The sequence below is a fragment of the Passer domesticus genome, chromosome 7 (genome assembly GCF_036417665.1).
Source record: "Passer domesticus isolate bPasDom1 chromosome 7, bPasDom1.hap1, whole genome shotgun sequence".
In the NCBI taxonomy this organism is placed as follows: Eukaryota; Metazoa; Chordata; class Aves; order Passeriformes; family Passeridae; genus Passer; species Passer domesticus.
Window position 1 is genome coordinate 52,142,139 of NC_087480.1, and position 21,565 is coordinate 52,163,703.

The window sequence follows — 21,565 nt, forward strand, 5'->3', positions numbered from 1 at the left end:
AGCCTGGGCAGCCCATGCTGAGCAGGGTTTGGAAGCAGCCTCAGGCCTCTGCTTTGCCAAATTTATTTTAGTAACTATGTGTTTGCATTTTAAAGGCCTTTATGAAAAATTCTTTTCCTTAAAGTGGTGGAGGCCTCATGGGGGCTGGAGCAGCCTCTGCCAGTAGGCAGCAGAGGGGGTCTCACACTGAAGGGTTTCAGTGGTGGTAGGAGGAAGATCTCTGGCTCCTTGAGGATAGTTGTCCCTGCAGGAAGGATGGGGGAGCATCCCTGCCTGACATCCTTTGCTAACAGAGACAAGCTAATAAAGGAGCCTCATTTTTAAAAGGTGCTGTAGGACCATAACAAATTGCTGGTGAATTTAAGACAATTATTTCAGTCACTTGCTTGGGGCCAAATGAGCTCCTTAATATTCCTGCCTGTGAATTTTCCTTTGTGTGCATGTGGCAGCTGTCTCTCTGCTTTGGTGTTGCCTGCTTGTTGCATTAATGTGGGAGTTACAAAGGGTTCTTCTTTCAGACACCATCCCTGTCCTTTGCAGGATCCCTGGGAGAGATCCTGACATCACCCCATAAGGGAGACTTGTCAAGAGCCTTGTGAACATGCCAGCCTCTTCTCCTGCCTGCAGGGCCCAGCAGAGCAGTAGGTACAGGGTTGTGGGCTTACCCCAGTAACTTTTGCCCTCTTTCTCCCCCGCAGGGGTCCCGGGCAGTGATTACATCAACGCCAATTACATTGATGGCTATCGGAAGCAGAACGCCTACATCGCCACGCAGGGACCGCTGCCGGAAACCCTCAGCGACTTCTGGAGGATGGTGTGGGAGCAGAGAACAGCAACTATAGTCATGATGACCAGGCTGGAGGAGAAGTCCAGGGTACAGTGTGTGCTTTCTCTCTTTTCTGGAGCTGTTGGGGACAAGAAAGGAGGAATGGGAGTGCTCCAGGGAGGGGCTGTTCCAGTGATGTGGCTCACTGCTTCATGCAGCCCAGCAACAAATGCCTTGTAAGGATATCCCTGTGGGGCAAAAGGGTGGCAAAACCTCATGTTGCTGGCCTGCTTGTTTAGCTCTATTTTGCCTGCATGTCTGCTTGTGCACTCATCCTTTCCTGCCCACCTCACTCTCATCTGAGGTGAAGAGTGTGGACCACCCCAGAAGCTGCAATAGTTGGGTGGAACCGGCAGCATCCAGCAGCCTGACAGGGCCCTGGCATTTCTGGCAATGCAGGGGAATGGCTGACAGGGTCTCATTGCAATAACAAGACTAATTTGTGCCTTGTCCAATGACAACATGTATAAATTATCAGCTTATGCTGCCAGGATTAGATATTCTGATGTAATAAACGCAAAGCTGCCTGCAGACCATGGGGAAGGCGTGAGCTGGGGAAGGAGTGGGAGCCCTCACTGCAGATGATACAGTTTTCGTGACAGAGGTTCTTAGTCAGCCCCTGAAGCAGGAGTTTGTAAGCTGTGACCAAGTGCTCCTGCGCCCAGCTGCACCCTTTGGGCAAAGCCTGCCCAAGGATGAGGCAGCTTCTGCCTCTCATGATTCAGTTTGCTCCTAAAAGTAAAATTTTAGCAGTGAGCATTTGTACTAGCAGAATATTTTAGTGTTGCCATGCCAACAGCAGAAGGGGCTTCTGCACTCAAGCTGTGAAGCACTGATTATTTTTAGCCCAATAAGCTCATTCTTGAGAAGCAGAAATGGTCAAGTTTGGGTTTAGTTAAAACTTTTGCCTGCGTGCTCTCCCTCCTTTTCAAAGCTTTAGCACCGAAATGCTTGCAGGGGTGTCCCAGCCCACCCTGGCTGGGAGGAAGTGGCTGGAACCACCAATCATCATGGCAAAACAGATCTGCTTTTCCTAATGTCCAAAAAACAGGCATTGCTGATGGGTTTCCTGGCATCTTTAAATGCCCTACAGCCTGTAGGGGAAAAGAACATTCCTTGGAGATGAGCTGTCTCTAGAGATCCAACCCTGGCTTTGCACTGTGCTTCCTGCTGCAGAGCCCTGCCTGTTCTGTCCAGTGGGCACTGTCACCCACACTGCCCAACAGGCAGGGAAATTATTCTGACCTGCCCTGTGGCTCAGGGCTTGGCACACAGGCTAAGCAAGATCAGAAGCTTCTGATCAACTGCGCTCTGCAGCTGAGGGTTATATGGGGACTTTTTTGTGCCTTCACATTTCAGTGATGGAGCATATATTTGAAGAACAAGGAAAAGCCCTTCTGGATTGCCAAATAAATCCATGCCCGGAGTCTTGACTCACTTAACTTCTGGGCTTCTTAGTTATGGCAAGGCACTCCAAGGTGCATGTTTCTTGAAGATAACAGGTTTCCTCTGACCCCAGAGGGACTTGTCTTTGCCTGAGATGTCTGTGCCACTGAGCTGTGTGTTATCTCCCCCCAGCACACCCCATCCTATCATCCTGCAGTATTGGTTTCTGTCCCAAACACAGTGTGTTTGGTCAGGCTTTTGGTGACATTGAACCCTTGTTGTGGGCAGGAGGTGACCAGAGCCCTCAGAGAATCTCAGGCAGCCTGCCTGATTGGGCAGACTGCCCAGGGGCTGCAGGCTGACCTGACCAGACCCAGACCCCTGCATTTGCTCTCTGGCACTGCCTGCCCGTGTCCTGCTGCCTCTTTGGCACATCCCCAGCACTAATGAGAAGTGAGCAGTTTTCTCTGGCACTGTAGGACAAGCAGGTTGCCAGGAGAGGCAGTGGAAAAGCCTGGTCACTCCTGAGTTGAACCAGTGATTCACAGCAAGGACTTCCCTGGATGTGTTTGCTGTACCCTGTGGTCTCAGGGCATTCCCTCACAGCAGGGTCCTGGTGGGGAGCTGCAATGTGGACTTCCAGGAGATTATTTTCTCTGGGGGTTCCTGTTGTCTTTTTCAGCATCTTCCAAGCCAAAATTGCTTTTAGCCACCTTCTTGCTCTGCTTTTCCTCATGCCCTTTTGGTGAGGGCTAGAGTTCTCTTGGGAGCACACCTTTTTGGGACCAGTGAAGATCCTAATCCCAGTCATTGCCCATTGCTCCAAACTTTCAACATGAATCACTGTTTTTCAGTTCATTCTGCTCCAGAGACTTCAGACTTCATCTGATGTAACCCCTCGGGTCCCTGCAGCATTTCTGCCTGCTGATGCTCAGGCTGCTGTGGGACAGCACTGCTCCAGGCAGTCACATGGCATCACAGCATTACCCAAGGGTGACCTTGCTTGAAAGTCCCCTTGCCCGGGCGCTTTGGCACAGGACTGTGTCCAGCTGCAGAGCCCGGGGTGGGTAGCAGGGCCTCACGGGGAGCTGCCCAGTGCAGAGCAGGCTCTGCTGCCTTTGCAGGCGAGCTCCCCAGGTCACCATCAGCACTGCTGTGATAAGCCAACCGGGACCAGCGGCAGCCTGGCAGCCCTGTGGGGGTGACACTGCTTTAAAGGATTCCTGAGCTGCAAAGGGGAAAAAAAATCTTTAAAGAGCATCAGCTTTTATGGTCTGCAATTTTAGCTGGCTTGATGGTCTAAATCATCCTCCCTTTTTCATGTTTTCACAAAGTGAGAAGCACATAAAGGATAGAAATGGCTGGATTGTGCAATTTAGCTGCCTTCAAAGCTTTACAATCAGTTTCAAAATCATTTGGTGGCAGTTCAGAAACACACATTGTAGATTAGCTTTCCCAAAGCTGCGAGTGTGGTGCGTCCCTGCCGGGCTGTGTTGCCAGGAGAGAGGTATTAAAGCAGGATTTCTCCTGCCCTGGGCTATCCCCTAGAGCCTGGCAGAGCCGAGTCTCCCACGGCAGTGCCGTGGGTTGTTCTGTTCCAGCCCAGAGCACCAAGCAGCCATCTCTGGAGTGTGATCTCTCCTGGCATTTCATGTTCTCGGGAGGGGGTGTTAAGAGGCTGGTGCTCAAGGGCCCTGGGGAAGAGAAGCCTGGCAGCCACATGATGCTCCAGCCCTTTTGCTGACAGCAGTGCCATCTGGAGCTTGTGAGCAGGGCCGGGGGCAGAGCACAGCTCTCAAGCTGAAGAGAGGTGCCCGGCTGCTCTTGGGCCCAGGGCATCAGAGGGGAGGAACAGGAGCCACTCAGCAAAGCTGCAATAAATGGCTGTTCAGGACATTACTGTGCTCCTTAAGTTAATGAGAAACAAGCACTGCCAGAAGAAAACATTTCTTATCTGCTTTAGTGCCACAGTGCATCGGCTTCAGCATAAAATTTACAGAGCTTGAAAATGGGGCATAAACATTATGGGTAAATTTGGCAGAAAATGTGACTGACTCTTATCTGGTCATGAATAAATAATTTTCAATTACCAGCCCAGGCATTGCTATTATCCCACACAGGGAACTCCTCTGAAGTTTGTTTTGTGCTTGAGTACACAGCCCTGCAGCATGTGGGTGGCAGGAGGGGACTGCTGTCCCTGAGGTGTGGGCTCAGGCACAGGGACAGGCTGTGCTGTTTCCCTGAAACAACCCCTGCAAACCACAGCAAGCAGCTGTCCCCAGCATTTGCAGGATGCCATGCTGCTCTCCTCACCCTTAGAGAGGGTCACATCATGCCCAAGCCAGGCAAGAGAAACTCAGACCTCGTGGAGACAGCCTGCAGGTGCCAGCCACTCAAGATGGGGTCAGTTTAGCTGTGAAATAATGTTTGTGACCTCCAAGTTGCTGGTGCTGCAGCCAGTCAGCATCAAATGCTCTGTGCCAAGTGAGGAAGAGGAATCCTGAGATTATTGCAGGGTTGTTATGTTGCCATAGATCCAAGGCAGCACAAACAGCAGGAGACCCTGGGCAGGAGACAGCAGAGCTGTTCTGCTTGCACAGACACCTGCAGTACCCCATTAGGCAGCCTTGCTCCAGGCACTTCTGCCAGGGCAAGCCTTACTGTGAGCAGAACCCAAAAAGCAGGGAGAGATGCATCCCTCTGACTCCAGGCTGCAGCACTCTAGAGCCAGAGTGCAGGATGAGGACTCTTAGCTCTCACAAGCCCCACCCTGCTGCAAGTGGTTTCAATTAAAAGGCAGAACTTCATTGATTCCTAATTAAGCTTATTGTTTCCCTTCCCACGCATTCCCCTGTAAACACATTCTGCTAATAATTAAGTTTACTATTCCTTGACAAGCACAGATGATCTTCCATTCACTCCTCTCTCCTAGGGTGGGAAACCATTTTCGGTGTGGTGCACATGGGTGGGAATGAAGTCTTCCTCCTGTCAGCCAGGCACTGTGGCTCTGCAGGGTGGGGGAGCCAGGTACCAGATAAAACAGGGATGCTCAGGGTGCCAATTAAATAGGGAGCTTGGGGCTTCACAGAAAAAAAGAAAAAGGGAGGAGTAGTTTGCAAACACTGAGCTGTGAAGAGGAGGAGGAGAGCAGCAGTATGTGAGCAGGGAGGGATGTGCAGGGAGGTGAAGGGGGCAGAGGGATGGGCCCCTGGGGATGTGTTTGGCTGTCTGCCAAGTGGGATGCAACAAAAGCTGTGGCCAGTAGCTCAAAGCATTCTGACTGCAGAGCTGGAAAGGGGTGATAAGGTTGATGCAAGGCAGGAGGTTTCTAGGGAGCAGCAGTGTTTTCATGATGGGACAGTGCTGCCTCAGGAAGGGGCTGAAGGGATAGTTTGGCCACAGTCTGTGTCTTCTTTCACAGGGAGAACAAGATGTGTCTGTGTCTAAGCTGCCATCTGTTCCCTGCAGAGCCATTTTGAATCACCTGGGAGATGTAGATGTTCAGGGGTGTGCCACCTGCCACAGGGGCAGGTTGGGGTTGCTTGGTGGTGCTCAATGCACTCAAGGCTACAGCAGTGCAGAGAGGGTGGGTACAGCATCCAGGCTGGAGCCCTGGCATGGGCTGTGTCCCACCTGTCTCAGGAGTGGTTTGCTGCCCAGGGCCATGCTGGCAGGGGCATCCTGGGAGACTATGGATGTTATGGGAAAGGTAATGCCTGTTGCTGTGTTCTTGCGGGACTCAGCTCTGTCCTGCCACAGCTGTGTGTCAAAGACACCAGGCTGGCGTAGCTGGGAGCTGCTGGGGATACAGACTGCATCTTATTTACCTCAGCTGCCCTTTGAGTGGAGCAGTGCCCACAGAAACCACCATTTCCTCCTCCTTGTTGCACTAGCTCTTCTCCCATCATCCCACAGCTGCCCACCTTCTCTTCATCTGGGTGGAGCTCAGGCAGGGGGTGGTTCAGGCAAAGCCCCAAAGATGCCCATGTCACCAAACAGGAGGCAGAGAAGAACTACAGCAGGCACAAATCACTGCTAGGAATTGCTGCTCACTGTCCTGCTGTCTGGTGTTGCTCTTGTCTGGTGGCCTGGCCCCCTTCACCAGTTCCACCAATGGCTCCAGGGGAAAAGGAAAATCCCTCTTTCAATGAGTAGCCACTCACTGAGATCAGCTCAGCTGGTCAGAGCATGGTGCTAATAACACCAAAATTGGTTCAATTCCCATATGGGCCATTCAGTTGAGAGTTGCACTAGATAATCCTTGTGGGTTAGTTTAGCTCAGAATATTCTTGTGATTCTAAGTCTTATGGAAAGGGGTCCAGCAGGTGCTGCCTTTTTGCTGGGGATTGGGACACTGGGGGAAAGAAACCTGGATTTTAGAGCCCCCTCCCCGTACAATGGGTCATTTCTGTCTTTACCTTTTGAAGGGCAGAGCCCTGTTCCTCACCTCAAATGCCCCAGCCAGCAGCCAGTCACTGACCCATTTTTCTCACCTCCCTGCAGGTAAAGTGTGACCAGTACTGGCCGAGCCGGGGCACAGAAACCTATGGGATGATCCAGGTGGTGCTGCTGGATACAGTGGAGCTGGCGACCTACACCGTCCGCACCTTTGCGCTGTACAAGGTACGGGACTGGCTGGGCTGCTGCTGTTCATGTCCTGCAGAGATGCTTCCCAGTGCTGCAGGGTGCTCCATGGCCCACAGGCAGGGGACACTGGCTGTACCTGGCTTGGCCAGGTGTGTGGCCAGTCCACAGATGAGCTGTGTCTCACAGATGGGCTGCAGTAGATCAGGTGCAGGTTGTGCATCTGGCTACCACTGGACTTTGGCCTGGATACTTGATGCTCTTCTGTGTGCTTTCTGCAATGGCCCCAGAGCAGGGCTGTTCTTGCCTCTGGTGAGTGTACAGGTAGCAGCTGTCCTCCCATTAGGGGGACAACATGGGAAGCAGTGAATTTTTATCACTCCTGTCACTAATAATGCAAATGGAGGAGCTGTTTCTGACATGAGCATAAACCCTTCTCTCCTGCCTGCTGCATTCCTCATTAGTGTTTGGAAATCCCATGGGGCAGTGCCAGCAGCAGTGTCAATGCAGATAGGCTTTGCAGCAAGTGCTTCTGTGCGTGACTGAGTCTGGGCCAGGAGCCCAGTGCTCATGGGGGGACACTCGTGCCTCAGGAAGGCCCCAGCAACCACACAGCCATTCCTACTGCTTGCTGCATGGATCACTCAGCCAAGCCCAGAGAGGAGTAGGGCAGTCTGCAGACACAGGCTGATCACCCAGCCCAGGGACACCATGATGCAGAGGAGCAGGGAGGGAACTGGCTGCTGTAGCCCTTCCATGACCAGTGCCCATTTTCCCTGAACGTGCAGTGAGTATGCGGGTAGTGAACCTGTGCTGTGCAGAAAAGAGTCTTTCACCTTCCCTGCAGTCTGCTCCCCTCCTGCAGAGATGCTCTGTTGTCTGTAAAACTGCCTTTCTACAGAGCATCTGCATGTATTGGAGATTTGCAATAAATATTTTTCCTCTAAATTTTCACTGGTGAAAGCCCAGTACATGCATCATCACACAGGGCTTTGCGTGCCTGTTGTGTTGTTGCCCTGTCAGTGGGTTCCTGCACTGGTGTGAGATGTTCTCAAGCAAAACAACTCCTCTTTGTCTTCGACAGAATGGCTCCAATGAGAAGACAGAGCTGCGACAGTTCCAGTTCATGGCTTGGCCCGATCACGGGGTCCCAGAATACCCCACCCCAATCCTCGCTTTCCTGCGACGGGTCAAGGCCTGCAACCCAACAGATGCTGGGCCCATGGTTGTGCATTGCAGGTAGGACTGTGTGTTTGCCTTCTGGCTGCAGGAGCTTTAACCTGTCTGAAAGTGGAGTCTCCCCTTCTTGTGGGAAGGGTTTCGTGGTAGCATAACCTGCACTGCATGCTTGGGCTGGCAGCAGAACAGGCCCAGCAGTCGTAAAGCAATGGTGGCATTTCTGTTGCTACTGCTGTATCAGATTAAACAGCACTGCTATGTGGAGAGCCTCAGAAAACACATTTTCCTGCAAAACTGCAAGTGCCATTTCAAAACTAAATTATCTGTGCCCAGCATAAGTGGGTGGTACCTTCAGATGCACATCACTGACAGAAATGCATGCAGTGACCTCTACAAACATTCATATGCAGTATTTACAGCTGCACTTTTTCACAGGGTAGAAAGGCAGCTCTTAAGGCAAAATATTAGTCTACTAAGGCTCAGCATCTTACCCAGCCAAGATTTATTTGTAGCAGCCAAGAGGGGACTGTTACTGAACAAACCACTCCATCATTGCTGTTTCAACATACGCCTTACCAGCAGTGTTTAATGCTCTTCTTTCATGCTCTGTTTCAGATGGTAGTGGGGTGTAATTAACACACAAACAAGCTGTATTAAAGCCCTGTTAAGGATATGACTTGCACCATAAATGAAGGAATGCCTAGCTCCCTATCTCTGTCTGTGTTTACATGTCAAAACAGTGTATCTGTTGTTTTCAGGGTGCTCTCGGAGTGAGTAGCTTGAGGTTTGCTGCTGCCCATCCAACAGCTGTGGAGAGGCATTTGGTGCTTTAGCAAAGGGCTCAGCACAGTCGTGCATAGCCTCAGCTTTCTGCTTCCCCTCTCAGGCTGGCTGTGCTTGTTTTATGGGTGAGGAAACAGTGACCCAGGTTAGGGGACAAGCAGGCTGGAAATTACTGACTTCACTGGTATTAGGGCTCAGTCTGCTCTTCACGTCTTCTGACTTCACACACACGTGTGTCACTCTCCTCCTGTTAAACACATTTCTCCTTCCCTTGTGGATGGGCTGCCAGCCACCACAGGGATCAGCAGGGTGACACCATGTCCTTTCCACTCCAGCAGTGAAAGGGGGACAGCAGAAAGGCTGAGGAGCCTCTCACACTCTCCAGTGATTCTCTCCCTTGCTCCTCCTGTCACTTCTTGTTTGGAGCTTCGCTCCTCGAGAGCAGCCTTTACTCCCCTTGTGTGCCCCAAGTCCGGGTGATCTCTTAAGCACTCTTAGAGCTCGTGTGACATCTGTAGGAGGCTGTGTCATCTCAGACCGTGTGCTTTGCTCCTGCAGCGCTGGCGTGGGCCGAACCGGCTGCTTCATTGTCATCGACGCCATGCTGGAGCGGATGAAGCACGAGAAGACCGTGGACATCTACGGCCACGTGACGTGCATGCGCTCCCAGCGCAACTACATGGTGCAGACAGAGGACCAGTACATCTTCATCCACGAGGCCTTGCTGGAGGCCGCCACGTGCGGCAACACCGAGGTGCCCGCGCGCAACCTCTTCGCCCACATCCAGAAGCTGACCCAGGTGCCACCGGGCGAGAGCGTCACTGCAATGGAGCTGGAATTCAAGGTTGGTGGCAGAGCCCCAGCACCCCACTTCTCTAGCCCGCAAAGCTCCTCAGGCTGCTCGTCCAGGGGCTGGGAGAGGTGGGCTATGGATCACTACAGACAGGTATTCTTTTGTGTGTTTCTAAAGCAGGTAGGCAGTGATTTAAAATACATTTGAATTGTAAAGCTTGCGTCGGCCATGGTCCCCCCTGGATTGGCAGCTTCTGGGGATGATATAAAAGGCAGATGGATGTGCAGTTCCCAGCAGCACATTCTGCTCTAGGTTCACTGTGCGGCAGGAGCTGCATCTGAAATCAGATGCATATCATGTTAGTGATAATTGATGTTACTGTGAACAACTTGTCTGGAAACAGCTCCAATTTAAATATGTGAGACATTTCTGGTCTCATTTCTTCAATGCTAAGCTCTGTAATCTTTTAACTACCTCAACACCAAGCCTCACTGTCTAGAATTGGTGAAGGCAGTGTTTTAAGGCACACCATTTTTAAGAAGCCAAGCCCACATTTTTCTGCCTGTATCTGTGTATGCCAACTGCAGATATTTATTACAGCCTTGGAGCTGAAATGAGCTCTGTTAAGTGCCCATATTCTCAGATGAGGTGCGTTAGTCCAGTGAACTCTTGCAGGGGAATATAGCTCATGCAGGGAGGCAGCAGACCATGCAGGCTGTGAAATGAACTGCAGCAGTACACCTTCACCCTGGGGATTCCCTCCAAGTGACAAAGGAGCAGGAGAGGCAAAATATTGACTTTCCATGTAAACTGGGAATAGCTGAGCAGCTCTGTCCTGTGGTTATCAGAGCTGCTGGTATCCTGGGGCTGGGACAGTAAAACATGCTGCCTTAGTGTCTCATGGTAACACTGAGAAACTCCTCAGGAGAGCCACAGAATAGTGCTCAACTCAAGCAATTCTGTTGTAAGAAAGACAAAATTTTACTTTCCTTTCATTTCTCCAAAGGTCTCTTGAGAACAGTAATGAAATTGGTCCTCTCTGTGCCCTGGCGGTGTCCACTACATGGGAAACCCTGGGGAGCAGAATATGGGAGGGCTTCCCATGGCTGCACTGCTCCCCAGAAAGCAGCCCTGTCCCCTGCAGAGAGCCTCTGTGGAGGTCAAGCTTCCACTCATAGAGAGAAGGGTGGTTCTGGAGGTGCTGGAGGCAGTCTTTTGGGAAAAAAAAAAAAAAAAGCTCGGGGTAGGAAGAATGACTTCTGTTTGAATCTGCCAGCAGATCTCAGTAACACATTTACCATTACTCCAGTTTACGGGACTCAAAGAGAGCCATAAAATGTCTCACAGTAACCCAAAATATATCTTCTTTACCTAAAACTGTCACAATTCTCACATTTTCTTGGGTTCTTCTGGGGTGAGAAGTAAATAACAAGACATTGTTGGAAGAGGAAAAGCTTTGGTTCCCTGCCACCACCAAGCATACATCCCTGGCTCAGAGAGGTACAAAGCTTCATGGCTCTGTGTCAGAGAGCTGCTGTGGGTCTTCGATCCACTGCATGACTGCTGCCAGGATCCTGATTCTGCCCCCAGACTGCTGCATCTCCAGCAGGGATCTGATGTGTCTCCTCCTCTTTCAGCTGCTGGCCAATTCTAAAGCACATACCTCACGTTTCATCAGTGCCAACCTCCCTTGCAACAAATTCAAGAACCGCCTCGTGAACATCATGCCGTATGAGCTGACGAGAGTCTGCCTGCAGCCCATCCGCGGCGTCGAGGGCTCTGACTACATCAATGCCAGCTTCATAGATGGCTACAGGTAAGGATTACCTTGGGTTCCTGTGCCAGCTTGTCCTGCCTGCTTGGAAACCCAGGCAGAGCTGCCTTCTCTTTCCCGAGGACTGGTCCTGACCGCCTGAGGTGGGACAGGGACCACTTTGTTGCATTTTATCTATTTCCATCTTCTCAGGCACTGCAGTGTGTGTAGTTACAATATGTGAAGACTGCCTGTGAGTGAGCGCTGCCAGGCTGGCGTGTGTTGCTGTAGACAGATGCCCACATGGCTGGAGTGGCAGGCTGTGTTGGCTCCCAGGGAGGTTTTAGGGGATATTCTGGTAGGCATCCCTTGGCTTGTGTTTTATATCTACAGTACCTAACTCAATCCTGCCTCCCCACTGTAGCAGCTAGAGTTAGGAGTGTGCTTCCACTGAGTGGCTGATCCAGGCAGCAGCTCAAGGCTTGTTCCATGTCTTGATTTTGGGAGGAGTCTGGATCCTCAGGCAGGACTGGTGCTGGACACTGTGAAGTCCATTGCCAGGTTAGTCTCTCCAGAGCACAGTTTAGAAAGCACAGATTAAGATCTAGAGGGGCAGTAATGCTTAAGTTTTCTGTATCTGTCTGCTGACATCTCATTCTCAGATCCTAAATGCCAGGAGAGAAGAACAGCCCAGTTGCCACATCCCCTTCCCAACCAATCCCTAGACAATAATCCAAACTAAATCACAACGATGCACAGAAAAGGCCTGTTCCTGTCATCTCTCTGTGCATTATCACTGTAAGATCATCCCTCATGTGCACATCATCAGTGCTGGAGTGCAGTGATAGATGTGGCACGTGTCCCTTCCAGCTTGGCTTTGCCCACCTGCCTCTTTTGGACTGGTAACCTCCCAGAAGGAAAAGCCCTGCCAAAGCGAGCAAATGTAGGCCCAGCCAGGCCAGCAGCTCTGTGCCTTGTCGCTGCTCCAGCAGCTGAGCCCAGCTAGAGTTCCCAGGGAGAAGGGCTATGTGGATGCAAGAGTGGACAAGGAGCAAAAAGGGAGCAACCCTGGGAGCACCCCAACACAGGAAAACCATAGCAAGCCAGGCTCCCTGAGAGGGGGACAGAGTAATGGGGAGGGATGAAGGGGCTGGAGAAAAGCTGTCACAGAGCAGAGGGAGCCTCCACTACCTCCTGGGTGTGTGGCACAGAGCCATCCACCACCACTCATTAAGGCAGCTGCCTGAGTCTGACAGATGTGCTGCAGCCACTGTCCCGGCTCAAGAGCAACACTGCCTTTGCCTCTTGGTGGTGCTATGGAGGGAGGGAGGGAGAGGGCTGCCATCACAGCAGGTGGCACCATTTCATGTGCTGCTTACCCTATCCCCAAGATCTGTTATCTCTTCCCATCCCTTCCTTTGAACCATCATTCTTCTAGTTATCTAAAGAAATCAGTTGGCCCAAGGTCCTGCAGATATCACTGATGCTGCATCTTTATTAGCTTTTTCACTTCATTCTGCATCCCCATTCCCTGTTTTTTACAAGGTGTTATAAATCCACCTTGAAGCAGCCCCTGTCTGCATCCTGCATGTTACAGGTGCCCTGCAGCACGTTCGTTAATTTAACACCATTAAAAATAGCACCAGTGGAGGCATGAAGGCAGAACGGAGGGAGGAAGGCAGGATGGAAGAAGCCAGCCCTGGTCCCACGGGCTCCAGCGCCCCGCAGTGGTGGAGCCAGGGGGGCTCTGCTGTGCCAGGCTGGGAGCTCAGAGAGCCACGGTACCAGCATGCCAGAGCTGAGTCCAAAGCTCCAAGGGGGCTTTCTTCACCCTGGGGGCTAGTCTGGGGCAGGTCACACAGAAAATTAGGAGAGGTGCTCTGGTTGGCAGTGGAACCAAAAACAAGCTCTGAAGCTTTAGAAAAGCAGGAAATTGTAGAAAACTGTATTCATTGTTTCCACACTGCCCTCATTATTGTCTGGAGTGTGTAGTCCAGGTGACCTGGTTCAGCTGCTCTGTTTTCCCATGCAGTGGGAGGGACAGTGGGTACTGCAGAGAGTAAAAGTGCAGGGGTGCTGCTGGGATCATCACCAAGCAGTCTCTCCTTCCAGCCCAGGTGGGTGCTGGCAGCCTGCTAGTGGGGGCCTGGGTGCCAAGAGGGCTCTCAGTGCAGCAGCAGCACTGGAGACAAGCAGCAGCAAGAGGCTGGGCGGGGGACACTGTCACCCCAGCAGGGACTAAGAGCTTTTCTGGATCCTCCAAGCTGTGCTCACTGTGTCTGTGGGGAGCACTTAGAGGACAAGTGCTGGACCAGCTCACCTCTCTCCCGGAGCCCATGGCTCATCCTGGAGACCTGCCTCCTACAGCTGGATTGTCAGACTTGCTCCCTGGTACCATGGGGCCCTGCCTCCAGCCCACCAGCCCCCAGAAGCAGCTGCTGCCCATCTCTGAGGGCTGCTCTGAGCACCATTATGTTTGTCACAGGCAGCAGAAGGCCTACATCGCCACGCAGGGACCACTGGCTGAGACCACAGAGGATTTCTGGCGGATGCTCTGGGAGCACGACTCCACCATTGTGGTGATGTTGACAAAGCTGCGTGAGATGGGCCGGGTACGAGTCCTGCTGTGGGGACAAGGGGGCTGTGGGGCTGCTGTCTGTGAGCACGCACTCTTGGCTCACCCCAGTCTGTGTTTGGCACCACTCACTCTGGGTGAGCCCCCCACTGTCTGGTGGCTGACCCTGTGGCCCCACAACCACAGAGGCACCCAGGGAGTGGGGAGGAGGAGCAGCAGCTTGTCAGTGCTATTGTCTTACCCTGCTCCTCATCCACAGGAGAAGTGCCATCAGTACTGGCCTGCAGAGCGCTCTGCCCGGTACCAGTACTTCGTGGTGGACCCCATGGCAGAGTACAACATGCCACAGTACATCCTCCGGGAGTTCAAGGTGACAGATGCCAGGGTGAGTGCATCTGCTGGCTCCCAGCTCCTCTGTCTCTCGTGCCTCTGCCCTACCCAGGCCAGTCAAGGGAGTATGCAGCAGCTCCTGGAGAAATGGGAAAGCAAATGCTGCCTTGCACTGTAAGCAAAAAGGGGAGAGCAGCACCTACTGCTCCTCTCTCCATAGGTTCTTGCCCTGCCAGCTGTGTTAGCCCCATGAACAGCTCAGGGATCCCTGTCAGCACCAGACCCTGCCTTGCCTGAGCAAGCATTGAACACAGGTCCTCCTGCACCTGGAGTCTGTGCAGCATCTGGCTGGGCACAGGACCCTTGTGTTACAGTAAACATGATGCTAGGGTGGAGCTGGGCCCCAGACACTGACCCGATGGACTCTGTAGGGCCCAAAGGCCTGCTCAGCTAAGCTACCCAGGGCTGAACATGGGAGAACAGATACAGGTCCCAAACATGCAGCAAATTATCTGCCTGGGCTCACCTGTGACCTGTGCACCTTCTCACCTGGCCTGGTTCAGGGGGTCTGAGAGCAGGTCAGACCACCAGCACTGAGGGGAGTGAGATCAGGCCCTCACCCATGGCTCACATCTAACACCTCTCTCCCTGCAGGACGGCCAGTCACGGACCATCCGCCAGTTCCAGTTCACAGACTGGCCTGAACAGGGAGTGCCAAAGACAGGAGAGGGTTTCATTGACTTCATTGGGCAGGTGCACAAGACCAAGGAGCAGTTTGGGCAGGATGGGCCCATCACGGTGCACTGCAGGTAAGGACTGCAGCCTCACCCCAGTGCAGGTCCCTGTGCTCCAGGAGTGGCTTGCACCCCTCCTAGCAGCTCTGCAGAGCCTTTCTGGGGCTGGCAGGACTCACCGTGGCCCCTGTTGCTCCCTGTGCAGCGCTGGGGTTGGGCGCACCGGCGTGTTCATCACACTCAGCATCGTGCTGGAGAGGATGCGCTACGAGGGCGTGGTGGACATGTTCCAGATGGTGAAGACCTTGCGGACGCAGCGGCCGGCCATGGTGCAGACAGAGGTGAGTCCCCTCCTGTGCGTGGCGGTGCAGATCTGTGGGAGAAGGGAGGGCCCTGATGTCTCTGGATGTTGGGCCCTACAGCCCGCTGTCCTTGTGTCCCCACCGCTCACGTTTCCCTCGTTGCTGCCTTGCAGGACCAATACCAGCTGTGCTACAGAGCCGCACTGGAGTACCTTGGCAGCTTCGACCACTATGCAACGTAACAGTGCTTTCCTCCAGTCGCGGTGGGGATGTCTAGGAGTGGAGATGGGTCCCTCTGAGCCAGAGCCGCCCATTCCTCAGTCCTTCTGTACAGGTGGAGGTACTGCCCAGGCAGCAGACCTCCACGCCAACCAGTTTTGACCACGGCATTTAGGAACTTAGCCCCAGCGCCAAATGAGGGAATCCGACTCCAAAAGCATTTCCAGTCTCTGGCTGAATTTCTGCTCATGTGCATCTCTCACCCTCTCTCATGCCGACTGCATTTCACAGCAAGGCTTTAGGTGGGTGGAATGGGATCTTTTTTTTAAACATGTAAAATAGTTACTAGTGGTTTTTATAATCTTCTCTCTCTTTATTTTTTATTTTTTGCAAGTCTTAATGTTTTGCCCAAGCAGAACTGGACCCGCCAAACCTTTGGGAGTTGGGTTTTGTTTTTTTAATTTCCTTTTGCTTTTACTTTTTTTACTGCCCTGTGTTTATTTCAGCCCAGTCACTGCTGGTTCTGCCCATTTTAGTGCAGCTTCCTTGGTAATTCGCAGCAGCTGGCTTGTGGTTCCTGCCCATCTCCATTCCCCGTAGGCTTTTTAATCCTCTGTAGAATATGAAATTTCATGGAACTGGACCTAAGCTACCAATTATTTTTTTAGTCTTCTTCCCCCCCCCCCCCCCCCCCCATTATTTCCTTAGTAGGTTTGGGTTTGGGAAGGCATATGGGGTCGCCAGAGAAGCGTCCCTTTGTCAGCTGGAAACTGTTCAGTCCTATTACAATACGTGTTCAACCAATCCAGTGACCGTGTGTATTGGCAGATCCTGACATGACGTGAGTTGTCGTTGCCTTGTTTGTGAGAGACCCGAAATCCCGGGCTCCAGGCATTGGAACCTCTTTTTGTGTGTCTTGCTGGAAAGGGGGCAGGAGTAGCGAGGGGGTCCCACAGCTCCCCAGGGAGGGCATGGAAAGAGCAAGACACGGCCCTTTGTGTTAATCCCACGGTTCTGTGCGTGCAAGCGCCATCCTGTCACCTCTCACCAGTGGAGCGCGTCAGAGCATTGACAAAGGCAAGGAGCACAAGCCCAGCTGATCCACAGCAGAGCTGGACCATCTCGCTTTGGAAGCAGGGTACTGCAGGGAAGGGGAGGGGAGTACACATGGCTTCAGAGGTTGGGTGTATCTATAATTTCTGCTATCCTGCAAATGTTAAGAGTCACTAGAATATTGTACTTTCCGCTACTTCAGGATGTTCTAATGAACCAATGTGGCAAGACTACTGGACTTAATTTAATGGTACTATATATTAATACTCCTTATTATATCACGCTTGCACTAAAGATGGGGAGTGAGCAGCCCTCTTTTGAGTGCATTGAGTTATGAATAAAGGTGGTGGAAGGGTATCTAATTGTATTATCACATGTATTCCGAATGTTAAGAATCCAAGCTACGTTGAAATCAGCAATCCAGGGTTGGTAATGTTGGAGGACACATTCATTTTTACCTTGTGGATGCATAGTGCTGTAGGGGTCACTGTTGTATACAGTCTGTTTTCTATTTGTTAATAAAAAAATCTACAGCATCATTGCATAATTCTTGATGTTAATAAATTTGAATAATTGGGTTTCATACAAGCTGGCTCTCCTGTCTGTTTCTTCTGCAATAAGCAGAGGCCATAGAACCCTTTGGCAGTGGGCACACTCCTCAGCCCTTGGCAGGTAAGTTCTTTCCCACAGGTATGTCCCAGCCATGAGTGCGCCGCACTTTCTGCAGGGACCCTGTGCCTGCGGGGAGCTTGGAAACCTTCTGTGGCAATTCTCTTTGTGCATGTGTGTGCTCACCTCTGCCCACCTGCAGTTGTACAGGAGTTCACTGGCTGGCTGGACGTGCAGGAAAGAGAGGGGTCAGTGGTGATGGCTTTGGTGGCAATACCAATTGTTGTCACCTTCCTGGACGCTGCAGTAACGCTGCCCTGGACAGCTGAGCACAGTTGCATATTCAGAGTTAGTGCTCAGCTGTAAAGCCATCACACGGTTTGTTCAGGTGTGAAACCGGCCCAGGCTGGCAGCCCTGCCTGCTCTGTGTAAACTGCAAAGCACAAAGTGTCAGCTCCTGGAGAGATCAGCACCTGCACACAGCACAGGTGTGTGAGAGGAAAGCCACTGCAAGGGGCAGGACCACATGGATCAGGGCCCTGTGGTATTTGCATCCCTCCCCAGGGAGCTGAATCTGCCCTGGCCAGCATGTCCACAATGGGTGGGAGTGCATGGCAGACTGATGAGCTTTTCCCAGTGTGGCTCTGTTCACCACAGTGATTCCTCAGTGGCTGCTGGAGCTCAGTCACACATAACATTCCCTGCCAGGCCAGACCGCTTCCTGAGTAGGTGCCAGATGCAGAAATGTTTTCCCCTTGCCTGGCTCATTGTTACTACACTGCTTCGCTACAGACTGGCCCGAGGGGCTGTTGGGCAGCCTCACTGAGGATGCAGATCCAAGGGCAAAGCAAGCTCCTGCCCTTGTGAGGCAGCACACGTGTGCAGGGGTGCGTGGGCACGTGCCAGTGCTGCTGGCAGTGGGATGCTTGTCATCGCTGTGGGGGCCCAGGGTGGCAGAGTGGCACAAGTGAACCCTTGCTCACACGGGTGTGCCTGGGGAGGGAGGGCACCACGCTCACTGTCAGCAGCAGCCAGCTGGGACATGGGCACTGAGCACCTGCCTGTGCTGCAGCAACAGTGCTCGGGCTCTGCTGCCAAACTACAGGAGCTGACAATGCTTCTGCCACTCACTGAGCACTCACCAGGCACTGCCACATGAGCAGCACAAAGCTTTAGTCCATGTACAGCCTTGAATGCAGAGATTCTCACCAAAAGTTGCCAGAACACTTACAGATACTCACACGAGCATGGACCTTGTTTCTCCTCATCCAGGAGCACTTTGGACTTCATTCCCCACCTGTGCGTTTGTCTGTGGACTGAGTAGAAGCACAAGGAGGCAGAGAAAGGGTGAAGAACTTCAGCATGAAATGCACAAAGAATAACATGAGTGAGCCCAGGCCTCAGAGACAAGGCTACTGCTGGTAGCCACATGGCCAAAGCCTCGTGCTGACCTCGCAGACCAGGAAAGGCTCAGTGCACAAACTGAGGACATGAGGACATGCCACCTTGGCAAGGGGACAGGCTCCCTTGTCCACTCCTCTGGCCTGCTCACACAAAGCCAACACTTCTCCAAAGGAATGGACTCATATCATTTTAAAAACACTTATTCTTTCCACATTTATTTCCCATTATTTCTATATATCTCACAAAATAAAAGGGGAGCAAAACAAACATGGTGCATGGTGGATCAACAGCAATGCCAGCCTGATCTGCCCTCTGAGCCAGCACCACAGCTTGTGCCACACTGCAGGCAGAGCCACCCTGCTTCCTCCCAGGGCTTGGTACTGACGTTCCTGAGCTGCACTGCTCAGCCTTTCCAGATAGAAAGGATTTACAACAGAGCTGGCTTTTATTTTGGCCTCATTTTCTCTGGTATCAGCCTGAGACTTTGCAGACCCTCTGGTATCAGTACCACACTGTGCTCCAGATCTGAAAGGGATGGTCTGGAGATGGTGCTGTAAGACACTTCAGCTTCTTGTGTTTGGAGTCTCAAATAGACCAACCATATTTGCACTAAGCAATGGAGCTGGGCTATTATTTCTGCTTTTTTTTTTTCCCCCTGGTAAAGATTTTCCATTCCTTAGTTATACCAGGTAGCCCCAGTGCAGCCTCAGATAAGCAGCTCTGTAAAGGCCACAGTTTGGCATGTGGGAAAGCAGCTAAATGGCAGCCAGTCAAAGGTGAATTTCTGGGCACTGAGGTGCCCTGCTCTATTTTCATATTTTTTATGCATATCATTGATGGTTGTAGCAGGAGCTGTGCAGGCACTGTCCAAGCTTGGCTTGCCTCCTAGTGATATTAACTCAGGATCATAGAGTGGTTTGGCTTAGAAAAGACCTTTAAAGATCAGCTACTCCAAATAACATCCTGACCAAGGATCCCTTTGAGATTCCATTGCTTTAAATTTTGTTCTTCAAAGGCAAAAATAGTTGTTAAATAAGGAAAAAGAAATAGCTGTAACACTGAAAAAAAATCTGAGCAGACTCTGCACAGTAGCTTGGCAACTCCTTCCCCCACAATCCTCGAATTTCTTGTCCTCAGCAACATTATTTTCATTTGTAACATTTCCTAGTTAAGAGTGACTTTTTTTCTTTCCTCTCTTTTTTTCCTGTTTGACCTGGTTCATTTCTGAGGGCAGGAATAATACTGATCCTTCCAATTAAAAGCTCATTGTTGCCCTTTTGCCAGTTATAATAAGCAATCTCAGTCCCCAGTAACAATTACAGGTTATCGAGCTTCCATGCCTACACGTTTCTGCTCACAGGAACATTTTGCCACTTGTCATCTTGAAAAGGCTGACTCGTGCCTCCTGAGGGCAGCAGGGCAAGGGAGGTGATTCTGCCCCTCTGCTTCGCTCCTTTGGGACCCCACCTGGAGCTCTGTGTCCAGCTCTGGGGTCCCAAACACAGGAATGACATGGACCTGCTGGAGCAGGTCCAGAGGAGGTCACAGAGATGCTCAGAGGGGGAGCACTTCTCCTGTGAGCACAGGCTGAGAGAGTTGGGGTTGTTCAGCCTGGAAAAGTGAAGGCTCTAGGGAGACCTTACACAATTTCCTGTGCCTAAAGAGAGAATTGGAGCAGGGCTTTCCACAAGGGCCTGTAGTGATAGGACACGGGGGAATGGCTTTGAACTCAAAAGAGGGCAGGATTAGATTAGATGTGAGGAAGAAACTCTTCCCTACAAGGGTGGTGAGGCACTGAAACAGACTGCCAGAGAACTTATGGATGCCTCATCCCTGGAAATGTTCCAGGCAGGGTTGGATGGGACTTTGAGCAACCTGGTCTAGTGGAAGGTGTCCCTGTCCAGTGCAGGGATGTGGAACAAGATAATCTTCAAGGTCTCTTCCAACTCAAACCATTCTGTGATTCTATGATAATATAAAGTTGGTGTTTCTTAACTAAAGAATGACAAACGCAGCTGCCAAGCCACCAGAAAGGACAGAAATGCAATTTGTCCCAAAACTGTTATCTGACAGTTGTCTGACTTCTTATAGGAGGCTGTGTGTCGTGCCTGCTGCTGCTGTAATCCACTTTGGGGGTTTGTCACCTGGCAATTGAAGATCTGAGCAGGCCAGAGAGGGAAAACCTGTGTTGGAGTGGTTCTCAGGCCTTTCGGGGCTGCTGCCCGCCTGTAGCATGACAGCAAAGGAAACGCATGTTAGGAGAAACAGTGAAATTAAGGTTTCATTTAGGCATGAGGGACCATGCACGGTCTCTTTTTCATGGGTTGTGCTTACATTCAAGGTTGCTCACTGGCACTTAGAGATGCATTTAGCACAGCAGAGTCTGAAAGTCGCAGAGTCTCAGCCAAGGAGAGCTGAGTGTCGCTGGACAGGCACCCGGCCCCGTGCACTCCCAAAGGCGTTTGCTGTGAAGCTGTGCTGTCGGGTCCGGCCCCCGACACAAACGGAGGAGGATTACCGGCGGCACCCGCGGCTGCGGCAGCGCCGCTCCAGGGCCCGGAGCCCGGACTGTGCCGGCCGGGCCGGGCCGGGCCGGGCCCGCTGCTGCTGCAGCCCGGCCTGCGCCCGCTGCCCCCGGCGCAGTGACCGCGGCTGCTCCGGCTGTGATTACGCACGGAAACCGTCCGAGCACAGTCCGCGGGGCTCGTGTGCTCGGCTGGCAGACGCCTGTTGAGAGCCGCCGCTCCGCGCCCCAAACTCACCCGCTCGCTGCAGCCCCGCGTACCCGGGTTAGCGCCCACGCCGCGCTGAGCGCCCGCTGCACCGGGATCGGGTCACCCGGCGGCACTCCCCGCGGCCCGGAGGCGGGAGCGGGCGGGATACAGAGGGGACGCGGTGGGGTACGGTGGGATGCGGTGGGGTACGGTGGGATGCCGTGGGGTGCGGTGGGTGCGGTGGGAGCGGTGGGAGCGGTGGGAGCGGTGGGAGCGGGCCGTGCCCCGGCCGTGGCTGAGGCGGCCCCGGCGCGGCCCCCG

General features: G+C 52.4%; 1 protein-coding gene and 1 long non-coding RNA gene across 18 annotated transcripts in view; one reads left to right on the plus strand and one right to left on the minus strand.

Moving 5' to 3' along the window:
- The window catches only part of PTPRF (protein tyrosine phosphatase receptor type F), a 375,635-nt gene extending 358,530 nt beyond the window's left edge, over positions 1-17,105 (plus strand). For all 16 annotated transcript variants that reach the window (XM_064428625.1, XM_064428623.1, XM_064428629.1 and 13 more), the window contains 10 exons: positions 699-874; positions 6,716-6,835; positions 7,881-8,035; positions 9,317-9,602; positions 11,189-11,367; positions 13,790-13,916; positions 14,139-14,264; positions 14,864-15,018; positions 15,149-15,284; positions 15,419-17,105. In XM_064428625.1, coding sequence (XP_064284695.1) covers positions 699-874; positions 6,716-6,835; positions 7,881-8,035; positions 9,317-9,602; positions 11,189-11,367; positions 13,790-13,916; positions 14,139-14,264; positions 14,864-15,018; positions 15,149-15,284; positions 15,419-15,487 — 1,529 coding nt within the window. In that variant the 3' untranslated portion in view covers positions 15,488-17,105. The remainder of the gene's footprint in view (positions 1-698; positions 875-6,715; positions 6,836-7,880; positions 8,036-9,316; positions 9,603-11,188; positions 11,368-13,789; positions 13,917-14,138; positions 14,265-14,863; positions 15,019-15,148; positions 15,285-15,418) is intronic.
- On the minus strand, positions 9,596-21,458 carry LOC135305202 (uncharacterized). 2 transcript variants are annotated; one of them, XR_010366463.1, is made up of 4 exons: positions 20,675-21,458; positions 15,123-18,442; positions 14,121-14,348; positions 9,596-9,888 (listed from the first exon to the last, which is right to left on the minus strand). It is a non-coding gene; the product is annotated as an uncharacterized LOC135305202 (long non-coding RNA). The 2 variants fall into 2 exon arrangements; XR_010366462.1 differs by lacking the exon at positions 9,596-9,888 and adding an exon at positions 11,362-11,846.
- Between the last annotated feature and the right edge of the window lie 107 nt (positions 21,459-21,565).